This window comes from Coregonus clupeaformis, chromosome 1 (assembly GCF_020615455.1).
Source record: "Coregonus clupeaformis isolate EN_2021a chromosome 1, ASM2061545v1, whole genome shotgun sequence".
NCBI lineage: Eukaryota > Metazoa > Chordata > Actinopteri > Salmoniformes > Salmonidae > Coregonus > Coregonus clupeaformis.
The window spans coordinates 23,855,120-23,871,634 of record NC_059192.1 but is presented as its reverse complement, the minus strand read 5'-3'; the positions used below and the strand labels follow the sequence as shown (position 1 = coordinate 23,871,634).

General features: G+C 43.0%; 1 protein-coding gene across 2 annotated transcripts in view; it reads right to left on the bottom strand.

Moving 5' to 3' along the window:
- LOC121540639 (choline O-acetyltransferase-like) overlaps window positions 1–16,515 on the bottom strand; it is a 67,432-nt gene that overhangs the window by 49,444 nt on the left and 1,473 nt on the right. For both annotated transcript variants that reach the window (XR_005995537.1, XM_041849677.1), the window contains exon 2: window positions 13,278–13,396. Coding sequence is in view for 1 of the 2 variants with exons in the window: in XM_041849677.1 (XP_041705611.1) it covers window positions 13,278–13,396 (119 nt within the window). In the remaining variant the exon portion in view is untranslated. The remainder of the gene's footprint in view (window positions 1–13,277; window positions 13,397–16,515) is intronic.

The following is a 16,515-nucleotide window of genomic DNA, read 5'->3' as shown; positions in this document are numbered from 1 at the left end:
ATGGTCCACCAGAGGAGTCGATTCCTACCGTTGAGCCTGGTCTTTTAGTGGACAGGTGGACACAAAATGACCAGTAGTCCCACAATACAGGCAACTCCTCATGTCAAGCCTATATTGCCATTCGGCTGGAGACAGCCTAGCTCTGCCAAGTGCATTGTCTCGGGAAGAGGTGAATCGGCAGACTTTGGAGGCTCTCGGGGGAACTCGGGTAGCCTCGGGTTCTCTCAGAAACATTTATTTTTTTCGGAGGCGAGGTGGAACCGGACTTCCTCTCCTTCCTTCATTCCCGTAGTTGCCCATTGATCCGAATGGTCAAGGCGATGAGCGAGTCGAGATCATCGGTAGTTCCCAGGCTGCAAGCTCGCCCTTTACTTCCTCCGATACTCCATGCAGGAACGTGTCGAATAGCGCTTCCGGGTTCCAGGCACACTCAGCTGCCAGCGTGCGGAAATCCACTGCATAGTCTGCCACACTGCGTGATTCTTGCCGAAGCTGGAGTAAATTCCGGGCAGCCTTTCTCCCGGACAATGGAGCATCGAAAACCTTCTTTACCTCCTTCACGAACTCCTCCACACTGAAGCATACGGCTGACTGTTGTTCCCAAACTGCCATAGCCCATGCGAGAGCCCTCCCGGACATCAGAGTGATGAGGTACGCTTCTTAGAGCGGCCCGAGGGAAAGGAGGAGGGCTGCAGCTCGATGATGAGCGAACACTGAGCGAGAAATGCCCGACAGGTTCCTGACTCTCCAGCGAAGCGTTCCGGGGGAGGTAAGCGGGGTTCTCGGGAAGCCGGGGTGGCTGGGGAGGCCGTGCTGCTAACAGCCGGGTTACTGAGGGGCTGGGAGGTACCGTTGTGGTAGGCTGCCTAACAGACACCCCGCGGCATTGTCCCAGCAATGTGTTAAACGCTCGGTCACGGCGTTCGGCCAAGGTCTGGAACCCTTCCATGAGACCATGAAGCAACTCCTCGTGCCTTCCAATGGTGGTTCCTTGGGACGAGATGGTGTTACAGAGCTGTTCCGAGTCTGCCAGTTCGTACTATCATGTTTCAGGAGAAGACCCAGATGCAGACAGTGTTGAAGTAACAAAAGTGTATTACAAAAACAGGGGGCAGGCAAACGACAGGTCAAGGGCAGGCAGAGATCAGTAATCCAGATCAGAGTCCAAAAGGTACAGAACGGCAGGCAGTCTCAGGGTCAGGGTAGGCTGAGGTCAATAATCCAGGATGGTGTGACAAGGTACAGAATGGCACGCAGGCTCAGGGTCAGGGCAGGCAGAATGGTCAAAACCAGGAAAACTAGAAAACAGGAACTTGAGAAAGACAGGAGCAAGAGGAAAAATGCTGGTAGGCTTGACGAAACAAAACGAACTGGCAACAGACAAACAGAGAATGGGGAAGATGGGCAACAACTGGAGGGGGGTGGAGACGATCACAAAGACAGGTGAAACAGATCAGGGTGTGACATTGGTTGGTCAAAGATACAAAAAAAAAGGTATGGGCAGGGATCAGAAAACCAGTCAGTATCTGGTGTGACCACCATTTAACTCATGCAGCGCGACACATCTCCTTCGCATAGAGTTAATCAGGCTGTTGATTGTGGCCTGTGGAATGCTGTCTCACTCCTCTTCAATGACTGTGCGAAGTTGCTGGATATTAGGTGAGTATGCAGGCCATGGAAGAACTGGGACATTTTCAGCTTCCAGGAATTTTGTACAGATCCTTGCGACATGGGGCTGTGCATTATCATGCTGAAACATGAGGCAGATGAATGGCACGACAATGGGCATCAGGATCTTGCCACGGTATCTCTGTACTTTCAAATTGCCATCGATATAATGCAATTGTGTTCGCTGTCCATAGCTTATGCCTGCCCATACCATAACCCCACCGCCACCATGGCCACTCTGTTCATAACATTGACATCAGCAAACTGCTCGCCCACGTGACGCCATACATGTGGTCTGCGGTTGTGAGGCCGGTTGGACGTACTGCCAAATTCTCTAAATCAACGTTGGAGGTGGCTTATGGTAGAGAAATTAACATTAAATTATCTGGCAACAGCTTTGGTGGACATTCCTGCAGTCAGCATGCCAATTGCCACTCCCTCAACACTTGAGACATCTGTGACATTGTGTGGTGTGACAAAACTGCACATTTTAGATTGGCCTTTTATTGTCTCCAGCACAAGGTGCACCTGTGTAATGATCATGCTGTTTAATCAGCCTCTTGATATGCCACACCTGTCAGGTGGATGGATTAATTTGGCAAAGGAGAAATGCTCTCTAACAGGGATGTAAACAAATTTGTGCACAACATTTGAGAGAAATAAGCTTTTTGTGAGTATGCAACATTTCTGGGATCTTTTATTTCAGCTAATGAAACATGGGACCAGCACTTTGCATGTTGCATTTATATTTTTATTCAGTGTATAAGAAAACCCACCCTTTGCACGTTGTGCCATTTTTACCTTCAGACGACTCCCCTGAAGCTTGTGTGTGTCGTAGAGCAAAACAACCGACACCTTCGTGTTCGTGAGAGTCATCTTTCGATGGTGGTGACTGGTGACTTATTAGTTTGTAGCTCAAACGATTCGGGTTTTACATACTATTTCGTGACTATTTTCTTGTCCGTATCCTCTCGTGTAGAAAAAGACCGCTTTCACAAGTCCCATGTTATGGAATAGGCAAAAACTTTATATAGGCGGAAAGAGTCTCTAGCATAAACACACAGAGAGCTATTCAATACTCGAAATGACGTCACCGTGTGACGCACGGGTGAGTGAATCGACAGCAGGGGGTTAACAAATCTTAATGCTTTATAGAAACTGAGAGTTTGTAACAATTTCTAACAATTTATGAAATCAGAATACAACTTTCTATATATTAATCAATTAATATTGACTAAAAAAAATAAAGAATGCAGCATGTTAAGCCAATTCATTAATGTGGTCATATTAACATATAGTGATGTTTTATGTAGAACTGGGAGTTTGTAACAACAGACTAGGTTTTTTAACATGGGGGTGTGTGGAAGTTTAAGCACCATGGACAGTGGCAAAATCTGAATACCCTAAATCTGATGTTCAGCACCACAGGACCGTTGACAGCTACCGTCTGAGGTGCAGCCAGTCAGCCACTCCCCACTGGGAGCAAATAGTGGTGATTTAAGATTTCAGCACCATGGACAGTGGTGAAACCGGCATCCTGGGATCTGATATTCAGCATCACGTGACTGTCTCAGACACTCCCAACTAGGAGAGTCCCTGGGAATAATGCTGCATTCATAACAAGTGGGAAACTTGGAAATACTACTTGTAAACTGGGAGCTACGAGTTGTGTGTGTTCACGTGCTTGGACTCGTTGAGAACACCAATTGGCTAATGGCAAACAAGCCATAAACTAAAAGTACAGCTATCATGCTTGCAAACAAAAACATATTAATAGATAGTTTTTCATAAATATTGTTTTGTTGCATTTAATTCTAGAAAATGCTGTTAATTCCTTAGCATGTGACATCATAGTTCACCATGATACAGTTCCCCACTAGTAATTACCAGTTGCAGGGGCATTCAAGTGGATTTTGTATGCTGGTATTAAACAATGTATGAGATGTAATGAACGCAGCATTAAACCAGGAAGGCCTAACCAAGAAGTATTACGTCTAAGGGGAAGTCTCCACCTGAACTCTCTGGCTGAATCCCAAATTAGTCCCATCCAAATTAGTCCCCACGTTATATTATTTACATGTACATTTCAGTCATTTAGCAGATGTGTCCGAAGTTGATGAGTTTATTGATCCCCTCACCACTTTCTGGAAGTCTCCCTCTGAGTTTCGTCAGCAACACATGGCAGCGGAGGGCCCTTCGAGGGAGTTGGTACAGGGCGAGGGGCTGGTTTGGGATTCACCGTACAGCTGCTTCCTCAATCCGTTACTCAAGCCCATTCTGCCTCACCTAAAGCCCATTCTGGTGGGAGGCTACTATAGACCACCAAGTGCTAACAGTATGTAATATCAATAGAGAGGTATACTTTATGGTTGATTTAAATATTGATTGACTTTCATCAAGCTGCCCACTCAAGAGAAAGCTTCAAACTGTAACTAGTGCCTGCAACCTGGTTCAGGTTATCAATCAACCTACCATGGTAGTTACAAACAGCACAGGAATGAAATCATCAACATGTATTGATCATATCTTTACTATTGCTGCAGAAATTTGTTTGTAGTCATCACAATATAGTAGCCATATCTAGGAAAACCAAAGTTCCAAAGGCTGGGCCTAATATTGTGTATAATAGGTCATACGATAAGTTTTGTAGTGATTCCTATGTTGTTGATGTGAAAAATATTTGTTGGTCTGTGGTGTGTAATGAGGAGCAACCAGACGCTGCACTTGACACATATATGAAATTGCTTATCCCAGTTACTAATAAGCATACACCCATGAAGAAAATGACTGTAAAAACTGTTAAATCCCTGTGGATTGATGAGAAATTGAAAAAGTGTATGGTTGAGAGGGATGAGGCAAAATAAATGGCAAATAGGTCTGGCCGTACAACCGATTGGCAAATGTACTGCAAATTGAGAAATCATGTGACTAAACTGAATAAAAATAAGAAGAAACTACACTATGAAACAAAGATAAATGACATAAAGAATGAGAGTTAAAAGCTTTGGAGCACCTAAAATGGAATTTTGGTTTAATCAGATGGCTCATTCATCACAAAACCCACTGATATTGCCAACTACTTGAATTATTTTTTAATTGGCAAGATTAGCAAACTTAGGCATGACATGCCAGCAACAAACGCTGACACTACACATCCAAATATATCTGACCAAATTATGAAAGACAAACATTGTAATTTTGAATTCCGTAAAGTGAGTGTGGAAGAGGTGAAAAATTATTGTTGTCTATCAACAATGACAAGCCACCGGGGTCTGGCAACTTGGATGGAAAATTACTGAGGATAATAGCGGACGATATGGCCAATCATATTTGCCATATCTTCAATTTAAGCCAACTAGAAAGTGTGTGCCCTCAGGCCTGGAGGGAAGCAAAAGTTATTCCCCTACCTAAGAATAGTAAAGCCCCTTTAACTGGCTCAAATAGCCGACCAATCAGCCTGTTACCAACCCTTAGTAAACTATTGGAAAAAATGGTGTTTGACCAGATAAAATGCTATTTTACAGTAAACACATTGACAACAGACTTTCAGCACTCTTGTAGGGAAGAACATTCAACAAGCACAGCACTTACACAAATGACTGATGATTGGCTGAGCGAAATTGATGATAAAAAGATTGTGGGGGCTGTTTTGTTAGACTTCAGCACAACTTTTGACATTATCGATCAAAGTCTGTTGCTGGAAAAATGTGTGTGTTATGTCTTTACACCCCATGCTATATTGTGGATAAAGAGTTACCTGTCTAACAGAACACAGAGTGTGTTCTTTAATGGAAGCCTCCAACAAAATCTGGGTAGAATCAGGTATTCCCCAGGGCAGCTATCTAGGCCCCTTACTTTTTTCAATCTTTACTAACGACATGCCACTGGCTTTGAGTAAAGCCAGTGTGTCTTTGTATGCGGATGACTCAACACTATACAGGTCAGCTACAACAGCGACTGAAATGACAGCAACACTTAACAAAGAGCTGCAGTTAGTTTCAGAATGGGGGGCAAGGAATAAGTTAGTCCTAAATATCTCAAAACTAAAAGCATTGTATTTGGGACAAATCTTTCACTAAACCCTAAACCTCAACTAAATCTTGCAATTGGCTCAGAACAGGGCAGCACGGCTGGCCCTTGGATGTACACAGAGCGCTAACATGAATAATATGCATGTCACTCTCTCCTGGCTGAAAGTGGAGGAGAGATTGACTTCAACACTACTTGTATTTGTGAGAGGTATTGACATGTTGAATGCACCAAGCTGTCTGTTTGAACTACTGGCATACAGCTCGGACACCCATGTGTACCCCACAAGACATGCCACCAGAGGTCTCTTCACAGTCCCCAAGTCCAGAACAGACTATGGGAGGCCCACATTACTACATAGAGCCATGACTACATGGAACTCTATTCCACATCAAGTAACTCATGCCAGCAGTAAAATACACCTTATGGAACAGCGGGGACTGTGAAGCAACACAAACATAGACACATACATACAAACACACGATAACATACACACTATACACACGTACACATGGATTTTGTGTTATAGATATGTGGTAGTAGAGTAGAGGCCTGAGGGCACACATATGTTGTGAAATTTGTTATGAATGTATTGTAATGTTTTTAAAAAATGTATAATTGCCTTAATTTTGCTGGACCCCAGGAAGAGTAGCTGCTGCCATTGGGGGGGCAGGATGGATTGTCTGTGTCGTTTTGTTCTGGCCTTAGTTGGATCAGTCTAAGATTTTGTTTAGTTTTGCACGCATCTATTTTGGTAGATGCTTGTCAGGTCCTCCACACTGATTCCAATGACTTTGCTTGCTTGCCTGGCTATCAGCTTACAGTGAGGGAAAAAAGTATTTGATCCCCTGCTGATTTTGTACGTTTGCCCACTGACAAAGAAATGATCAGTCTATTATTTTAATGGTAGGTTTATTTGAACAGTGAGAGACAGAATAACAACAACAAAAATCCAGAAAAACGCATGTCAAAAATGTTATAAATTGATTTGCATTTTAATGAGGGAAATAAGTATTTGACCCCTCTGCAAAACATGACTTACTACTTGGTGGCAAAACCCCTGTTGGCAATCACAGAGGTCAGACGTTTCTTGTAGTTGGCCACCAGGTTTGCATACATCTCAGGAGGGATTTTGTCCCACTTGTCTTTGCAGATCTTCTCCAAGTCATTAAGGTTTCGAGGCTGACGTTTGGCGACTGGAACCTTCAGCTCCCTCCACAGATTTTCTATGGGATTAAGGTCTGGAGACTGGCTAGGCCACTCCAGGACCTTAATGTGCTTCTTCTTGAGCCAATCCTTTGTTGCCTTGGCCGTGTGTTTTGGGTCATTGTCATGCTGGAATACCCATCCACGACCCATTTTCAATGCCCTGACTGAGGGAAGGAGGTTCTCACCCAAGATTTGACGGTACATGGCCCTGTCCATCGTCCCTTTTATGCGGTGAAGTTGTCCTGTCCCCTTAGCAGAAAAACACCCCCAAAGCATAATGTTTCCACCTCCATGTTTGACGGTGGGGATGGTGTTCTTGGGGTCATAGGCAGCATTCCTCCTCCTCCATACACGGCGAGTTGAGTTGATGCCAAAGAGCTCCATTTTGGTCTCATCTGACCACAACACTTTCACCCAATTCTACTCTGAATCATTCAGATGTTCATTGGCAAACTTCAGACGGGCATGTACAGTGGGGAGAACAAGTATTTTATACACTGCCGATTTTGCAGGTTTTCCTACTTACAAAGCATGTAGAGGTCTGTAATTTTTTTTATCATAGGTACATTTCAACTGTGAGAGACTGAATCTAAAACCAAAATCCAGAAAATCACATTGTATGATTTTTAAGTAATTCATATGCATTTTATTGCATGACATAAGTATTTGATACATCATAAAAGCAGAACTTAATATTTGGTACAGAAACCTTTGTTTGCAATTACAGAGATCATAAGTTTCCTGTAGGTCTTGACCAGGTTTGGACACACTGCAGCAGGGATTTTGGCCCACTCCTCCATACAGACCTTCTCCAGATCCTTCAGGTTTTGGGGCTGTCGCTGGGCAATACGGACATTCAGCTCCCTCCAAAGATTTTCTATTGGGTTCAGGTCTGGAGACTGGCTAGGCCACTCCAGGACCTTGAGATGCTTCTTACGGAGCCACTCCTTAGTTGCCCTGGCTGTGTATTTCGGGTCGTTGTCATGGTGGAAGACCCAGGCACGACCCATCTTCAATGCTCTTACTGAGGGAAGGAGGTTGTTGGCCAAGATCTCGCGATACATGGCCCCATCCATCCTCCCCTCAATACAGTGCAGTTGTCCTGTCCTCTTTGCAGAAAAGCATGCCCAAAGAATGATGTTTCCACCTCCATGCTTCTTGGTTGGGATGGTGTTCTTGGGGTTGTACTCATCCTTCTTCTTCCTCCAAACACGGCGAGTGGAGTTTAGACCAAAAAGCTCTATTTTTGTCTCATCAGACCACATGACCTTCTCCCATTCCTCCTCTGGATCATCCAGATGGTCATTGACAAACTTCAGACGGGCCTGGACATGCGCTGGCTTGAGCAGGGGGACCTTGCGTGCGCTGCAGGATTTTAATCCATGACGGCGTAGTGTGTTACTAATGGTTTTCTTTGAGACTAAGGTCCCAGCTCTCTTCAGGTCATTGATCAGGTCCTGCCGTGTAGTTCTGGGCTGATCCCTCACCTTCCTCATGATCATTGATGCCCCACGAGGTGAGATCTTGCATGGAGCCCCAGACCGAGGGTGATTGACCGTCATCTTGAACTTCTTCCATTTTCTAATAATTGCGCCAACAGTTGTTGCCTTCTCACCAAGCTGCTTGCCTATTGTCCTGTAGCCCATCCCAGCCTTGTGCAGGTCTACAATTGTATCCCTGATGTCCTTACACAGCTCTCTGGTCTTGGCCATTTTGGAGAGGTTGGAGTCTGTTTGATTGAGTGTGTGGACAGGTGTCTTTTATACAGGTAACGAGTTCAAACAGGTGCAGTTAATACAGATAATGAGTGGAGAACAGGAGGGCTTCTTAAAGAAAAACTAACAGGTCTGTGAGAGCCGGAATTCTTACTGGTTGGTAGGTGATCAAATACTTACGTCATGCAATAAAATGCAAATTAATTACTTAAAAATCATATAATGTGATTTTCTGGATTTTTGTTTTAGATTCAGTCTCTCACAGTTGAAGTGTACCTATGATAAAAAATTACAGACCTCTACATGCTTTGTAAGTAGGAAAACCTGCAAAATCGGCAGTGTATCAAATACTTGTTCTCCCCACTGTATATGTGCTTTCTTGAGCAGGGGGACCTTTCGGGCGTTGCAGGATTTCAGTCCTTCACGGCGTAGTGTGTTACCAATTGTTTTCTTGGTGACTATGGTCCCAGCTGCCTTGAGATCATTGACAAGATCCTCCCGTGTAGTTCTGGGCTGATTCCTCACCGTTCTCATGATCATTGCAACTCCATGAGGTGAGATCTTGCATGGAGCCCCAGGCCGAGGGAGATTGACAGTTATTTTGTGTTTCTTCCATTTGCGAATAATCGCACCAACTGTTGTCACCTTCTCACCAAGCTGCTTGGCGATGGTCTTGTAGCCCATTCCAGCCAATCTTGTCCCTGACATCCTTGGATAGCTATTTGGTCTTGGCCATGGTGGAGAGTTTGGAATCTGATTGATGATTGCTTCTGTGGACAGGTGTCTTTTTTACAGGTAACAAACTGAGATTAGGAGTACTCCCTTTAAGAGTGTGCTCCTAATCTCAGCTCGTTACTTGGTTGTCCTTTAAGTAGACCTGTATTTGAAAGGATTACTATACTTCATGAAAATTCACTTCACACAATCTTCACACACAGATTTCCACCAATGACCAGCCACCCCTTCCAGTTTCTTACAGGGGTGGGCCTTCTTTCCCCAATACACATTTTACATTTACATTTTAGTCATTTAGCAGACGCTCTTATCCAGAGCGACTTACAGTTAGTGAGTGCATACATTATTTTTATTTTTTCATATTGGACCCCCGTGGGAATCGAACCCACAACCCTGGCGTTGCAAACGCCATGCTCTACCAACTGAGCTACATCCCTGCCAGCCATTCCCTCCCCTACCCTGGACGACGCTGGGCCAATTGTGTGCCGCCCCATGGGTCTCCCGGTCGCGGCCGGCTACGACAGAGCCTGGATTAGAACCAGGATCTCTAGTGGCACAGCTAGCACAGCGATGCAGTGCCTTAGACCACACCTTGATTCTTATCTCAATTCATATTTTCGTGATTCCTTGCATCCTATCGCTTCGCCTCCTTCTCAACCATATTGGAAGAAAAGGTCAAAGGTCCCTCCTCTCGTCCCTCCTCCAATGCATTTTGAAAAGGAGGCTAGGAGAGAGGATGATAGGAAATGAGGAAAAATGTATTGAGAAACACCTCACCTGCTTCCAATCAAGGTGGCCTAATGGACAAGAGAGATAGCCAAAATAAAATATTTTGACTTGAAGTGCTAAGGTTTTTGAAAACATACATCAATTCAGGGATGGAAGGTGTCACTGTACTCCTAATTATCCCACAACAATTTACAGCAAGAGAATATTGAAATAATGAAACTGCCTCATACTAGATAGCTAATGCTAAAGTAGCCCGTTTAATTCCACAACACTTCTGTCAGCTACTCACCCTAACACTAGGTATCGTATTTTCATGGACTCCAATTGGCTGCTTTAGCATTACCTAGCCTAGTATGCTGACAAAAAAAGTTTCATTAAAAAGTAGCAGTATTTCAATCTTCTCAATTTGCCGTAAATAATTGTGGGATAATTAGGAGTACAGCGAGACCTTCCATCCATGGATTGAGGTAAATTTTCAAACCATTTCACTTCAAGTTCATCGAAGTGCAAACATCTTGGCATATGGTAGTTTCGACTAGAAGGAGAGTATACATTCTAGTTTAAATATTTTGGCTAGTGTGTTTGGATAATTTTTTATATGTAGTTTATAGTCCTGTGACCTTGACATTTGTTCCATGGATGCGTTATTGATTAAGTAAGTTCTTTAATTTATACTTATCTATTTGGTGTTGAGAACTTCCATTTGTTTATTAGAAGATACAGTATATTCCTGTGTTAGTTAATGCCATATGTTTTCCTAGCCATCCTTGAGTTGTTAGCTCATAATCATTTATCATTTGTATAGAACTTGATGGGTCGATTGCAAAGAACAGGCAGAACTTAACGCGCTCCTGCAGGTTACTGCTGGATTTCTTAAAACGCTACTAATGGGAGATTACATGCACCTGCGTGTTAAAACAAACTTGATTGCAAAGAATAAACCAGCAGATCAGTTGATCTCTAAATGTTACCATGTCAAGTGATTAAGATACTAGACAGCTGTGTCTACGTTCTCTACTCCCGCCACCAATAAAATATAAACCTATCAAGAGTATCAAAAACCGATGAATTTAAAGTAGTAGGCCTATATTTCATTCAAACATTACACCTTAAATGGCAAAATATGTGCTATTTTATAAAAAAGATAGGTCATATAGGCCTAACTCATCACGATTGATTTGATTTAATACACATTTCAAATATGGACAGTCCAGGGATATTTTCCCCCGATCTTGATAAGAAACTTTCTAAAGACAAGTTGTAATTAATGGATTACATCAATTGTCAACAAAGGCCCAGGAGGATGCAACGTGGCATGATGGTAAAGGGCCAAGGGCCACACCCTCTCATACGATGCCATGCCAATTGACCAGATGGTGGCGCTATCACAAGCGATTGAAAATACACACTTTGAAAGCTCCCGCCCCTCACCCCATGTGACGTAGAGTCCCAAAATTTTCCGCCATTTCGAATTTTGTTAAAAACACTTAAAATGCTACTCCTCTGGCACCAAATAACCGATCTGCACGAAACTTGATATGTGGCATCTATGGACCAAGTTCTCTCAATGCAATATTTTCCAGGCTAGCATCTCAAACAACACGCTACTGACCAATAAACATTCAGATGGGCATGACCTGGCACATAAATGCATATACTGCAAATCCAACATGAAACTTGGTACACATGTTCCAAACACTGTGACGACTTAACATATACAAACACTTTCAGATCAACGACACGGTGGCGCTATAATGGGCACATGTTTATATTGCTTGATCTGTTTGAGTTAGTGGTGACTCGAGGAACCCTGGAGATCCTCAAGGAACCCCTGGTTCATATCTGGTTCATATTTGCACCTTCAGTTAGTTGAGGGGTTCTTGGAGGAACCTTTAATGGTTCAATCTAGCAATGGGTTCCTGGAAGAACCCTGGAGTGGAGGCGTGGCTTAGTATGGGCGTGGCTTTAAGATGTAAAAAAATGGCTACCTGTTAGAGTAAATGTAATTCCTGTTCATGTGTTCTGTTGTATTGTCATCACGTGTTAAGGTTGAACACTGACACTTTTGTAGCTTTAATGAGGTTTAACAGCAGTGTGTGAGTTCCTCAAGAGCCTATACAAATCTCAAAGTTAGAATAGTTACCACTTTATTACCATATGTAATCAGCAATGTTAATATTATACAAGAATATGTAATATGCATATATATATTCAAGGTAGGTTTATATTTACAGTTTACAAACTTAACATGATGAACAGGAATGAAATTTACTCTAACGGGTGGCCAAAAAGAACTATCTGACAGCCACGCCTCCAATAAGCCATGCCTCCAATCTGATAGGCTGCCACTGCCACAATATATTATTAAAAAGGTTCCAAATTAAACCCCTCCCATCACAAAAAGGTTCCGGTTTCAACCTTTACACAGGGGTTCCTCAAATACACTTTTCAGAGGGGTTCCTCAAGGAAACTTTTTGAACTGGAAAGGTTCCACTGGTGTGGCAACCCAAAATGTTCTTCCAGGCACCTTTGCTCCTATGAGTGTAGGAAGGCAGGCGTGTGTCCGGAACAGTAAAAAGTCTGATAATGGGTGAGTTCGTTTTGCATCGCCTGGTGCTATAGTTATGCCATATATTCTGATATTATTGCGTAAGTAAATCGCTGCATGTAACTCAGCAGCTAAGAACCTGAAATCGCTAGACTGCCTGTTTGTGTCGTATTTATGTTTGCAATACTGACAACAAAGTTTGTATGAATATGTCGATAATGTATTTTGTGTAAAGCATTTAAATAGCTGCATATACCCTACTCCCCTACTGAACAAATAACATTAAATTGCGCTTATGCTTACTGAGGCATGGAATGCAATAGTTTGAACAGTTTTGTGTATAACATGAAGTTAGTAGGAAATTGTGCTTATGCTTAAAAGCTTTTTGAGGGAATGGAATAGTTTGAACAGTTTTGTGTACAACATTAAGTTTCTAGGCTACACCAGTGACCAGACAAAGGCAATCAAGGAGGGGGGAGTGGCAGCGAAGCAGACAGCACAGCAGCTATGTAGGCAGTGGAGTGGGCACTCCTGCACATACGCAGAAATATCTGTATTTTCAGCCTGCGCAAATTTGGATACAGAAAGTCCGTATCCGTAGTCACTTCGATTTTTCAATACTGTCAGCATGTAGAATCCCTTACCTGAGGGAGTCAATGGGAGCCCCGAAGTTCTGCTTGGGGAAGACCATAACAGAGCTGGAGTTGACAGGCAATGCCATTCTGTTATTCAAGTACATGTCCTCCAGCCAGTAGTCATACACCTAAGGGTATGAGAGTGTTTACTTTATGTAAATTATGGATCTTTGAAATGGAACTGTATGGATCAACCTAGCCAACGAATGTAGGGTAAGATGACCAAGCATAGGACTGGTCCTAAACGAAACCGTGTCAGAGGTAACACCTCTCTCGTATTAGACATGGGATTGTATGGATCACTGTGTAAAGGTCATCATGTACAATGACCCCTGGGTTAGAGGTGAGGGAGGGGGAATTTATTGTCATGTCCGGCACATCATTGGATTTAGTGGAAGCTAGTGGGAGGAGCTATAGGAGGATGGGCTCATTGTAATGTCTGGAATGGAATCAAAGGAATGGAGTCAAACGTGGTTTCCATATGATGTGTTTTACATTTGACATTTTAGTAATGTAGCAGACGCTCTTATACCTTGCCATTAATTCCATTCCAGCCATTACAATCAGCCCGTCATCCAATCAGCCCGTCCCCCACCAGCCTCCACTGATTGGATTTAATAACATGATGTAGATGACATTGAAACAGATCATATCAGTTTTATGTGAATCGATCTTTGTCCCATTTCTAAATGAACCTATAGCTCCATAAAGTTTATGGATGAAATGGTGAGAACCAGGGACGGCTTGTTCAATAGGGCGATATGGGCGACGCACTGCCAAACGGGAAAAGGAAGGGATTTTTTTTCTAATCAATTATATCACGGCAACAGCAGTTATCAGTGTTCACGTCTGATCTGCCAGCCACTAAATGTCAAATCAGGCTAAAGTCGTGCTTCAAATGGCCCCGCCCGTTTTTGGGGCGATTTCAGTCAAGTTGAAAATCGCCCAGAAGTCTCTCATAGCCTGTCATGTAAAATCTATTTTTTTCACATTTCAAAGCTTTCAATACATTCTCTATGGGTGTCTGTGGGCTTGCACTTACGCGTTTCGTCATACGTGACGTAACGTTGAACGTAACTAAGACAATGGCGGCTAGAAGCGTCTCTGTTGCGACCTGCAGTGCGGCGTTATTTTATGTTTTTAATTTGTAGACTTAGTTTACAAACATTCTGCCAACCATGGATTTCCAGTGGTTGGTTTTGGACTGATCTTGTTGATCGTGTACATACCCGCTACGAACGGACTAAATAATGAAAACGCTGCTGGCAGCTGAATCCCAATACAGCTGGGAGACTTGGCTGGATGAGTCCCGGACAGAGAAGTGGAGCCGGCCACCTTCACCCTGGTCAGAGCGGACCGTGATCCTGGTAAGAGAGCGACTCTGTACCCCGACATTGAACTGCTTTCTGTGTCATTGCGACCTTACTATCAATTCAATTCAATTTAAGGGCTTTATTGGCATGGGAAACGTGTGTTAACATTGCCAAAGCAAGGGAAGTAGATAGTAAACAAAAGTGAAATAAACAATAAATATTAACAGTAAACATTACACTCAGAAGTTTCAAAAGAATAAAGACATTTCAAATGTCATATTATGTATATATACAGTGTTGTTACAATGTGCAAATAGTTAAAGTACAAATGGGAAAATAAATAAACATAAATATGGGTTGTATTTACAATGGTGTTTGTTCTTCACTGGTTGCCCTTTTCTTGTGGCAACAGGTCACAAATCTTGCAGCTGTGATGGCACACTGTGGTTTTTCACCCAGTAGATAAGGGAGTTTATCAAAATTGGGTTTGTTTTCGAATTCTTTGTGGATCGCCGTAATCTGAGGGAAATATGTGTCTCTAATATGGTCATACATTTGGCAGGAGGTTAGGAAGTGCAGCTCAGTTTCCACCTCATTTTGTGGGCAGTGTGCACATAGCCTGTCTTCTCTTGAGAGCCAGGTCTGCCTACGGCGGCCTTTCTCAATAGCAAGGCTATGGTCACTGAGTCTGTACATAGTCAAAGCTTTCATTAAGTTTGGGTCAGTCACAGTGGTCAGGTATTCTGCCACTGTGTACTCTCTGTTTAGGGCCAAATAGCATTCTAGTTTGCTCTGTTTTTTTGTTTGTTCTTTCCAATGTGTCAAGTAATTCTCTTTTTGTTTTCTCATGATTTGGTTGGGTCTAATTGTGTTGTTGTTGTTGTTGTTTCCTGGGGCTGTGTGGGGTCTGTTTGTGTTTGTGAACAGAGGCCCAGGACAAGCTTACTTAGGGGACTCTTCTCCAAGTTCATCTCTCTGTAGGTGATGGCTTTGTTATGGAAGGTTTGGGAATCGCTTCCTTTTTAAGTGGTTACTATCTGCCCCGTGAGTTCCCCCAATTGTTTGTTACCGTTGTGTACTGTTGATAATCACAAGTTTACTGGAGAACTGAGACCAAGTAGAGACTTTGGACAGGGTGGATATGGTATAATAAAGGCAGTTTATTCAGAGGTAAAGATATCTGGAATCGCGTGCACGGACTCATGCACGTGTGTAGGTCACCTAAATCATCAGAAAAATTGCCCCTCCTGAGAATTTTTTCAGGAGCCGCCACTGGTGAGAACTTGTGCATGGCTTGAACTATTGCACAAGTCCCACTCTGATAATAAGATATTAGTGTACCTCGCCAAATTCTACCCAATGCAATTAATTGCTCATTGAAGCTCATTAAAGTGGTAATACATAGAGCCATGGTGTTTGTTTTCTCAAGACAAAAAAGTAGGGCTGACAAAATTAACGCATTAATAACGTGTTAAAGCGTGACATTTTGAACGGCGTAATAACTTTTGAGCCATTAATCGCATCTCCATTTCTCCACCGCATGGACCCTTTTAAGCGCACGTGTTTCCGCACAGACCCTTTTAGGCGCAACACACAACACACTCTGAGCCCGTGCCGTGTGCAGATTTTCTCACCTCTTGCGCCCTCTCTCCTCCTTTCTCTAACCTCCTTTTGAAAAAGGTCAAAGTTAATCGAGGAGAGTCAGCGAGGAGAGTGAACGTGGATGGAAATGCACTTGCTTGAAATGAGACGGTCCTTCTCCACTCGCGTGTCATTAGGCAAATGACGTTTACAGGGGTGGATCTCAAAATAAGTGTGTAAAGTGATCAAAACAAATTAAGATAGTTGTGCAAGACATTTTATAGATAAAACAATAAGTAGCATATTGTTTTTAAACATGTGCATGTTTTTCTCCTCTGACAATAACAAAACTC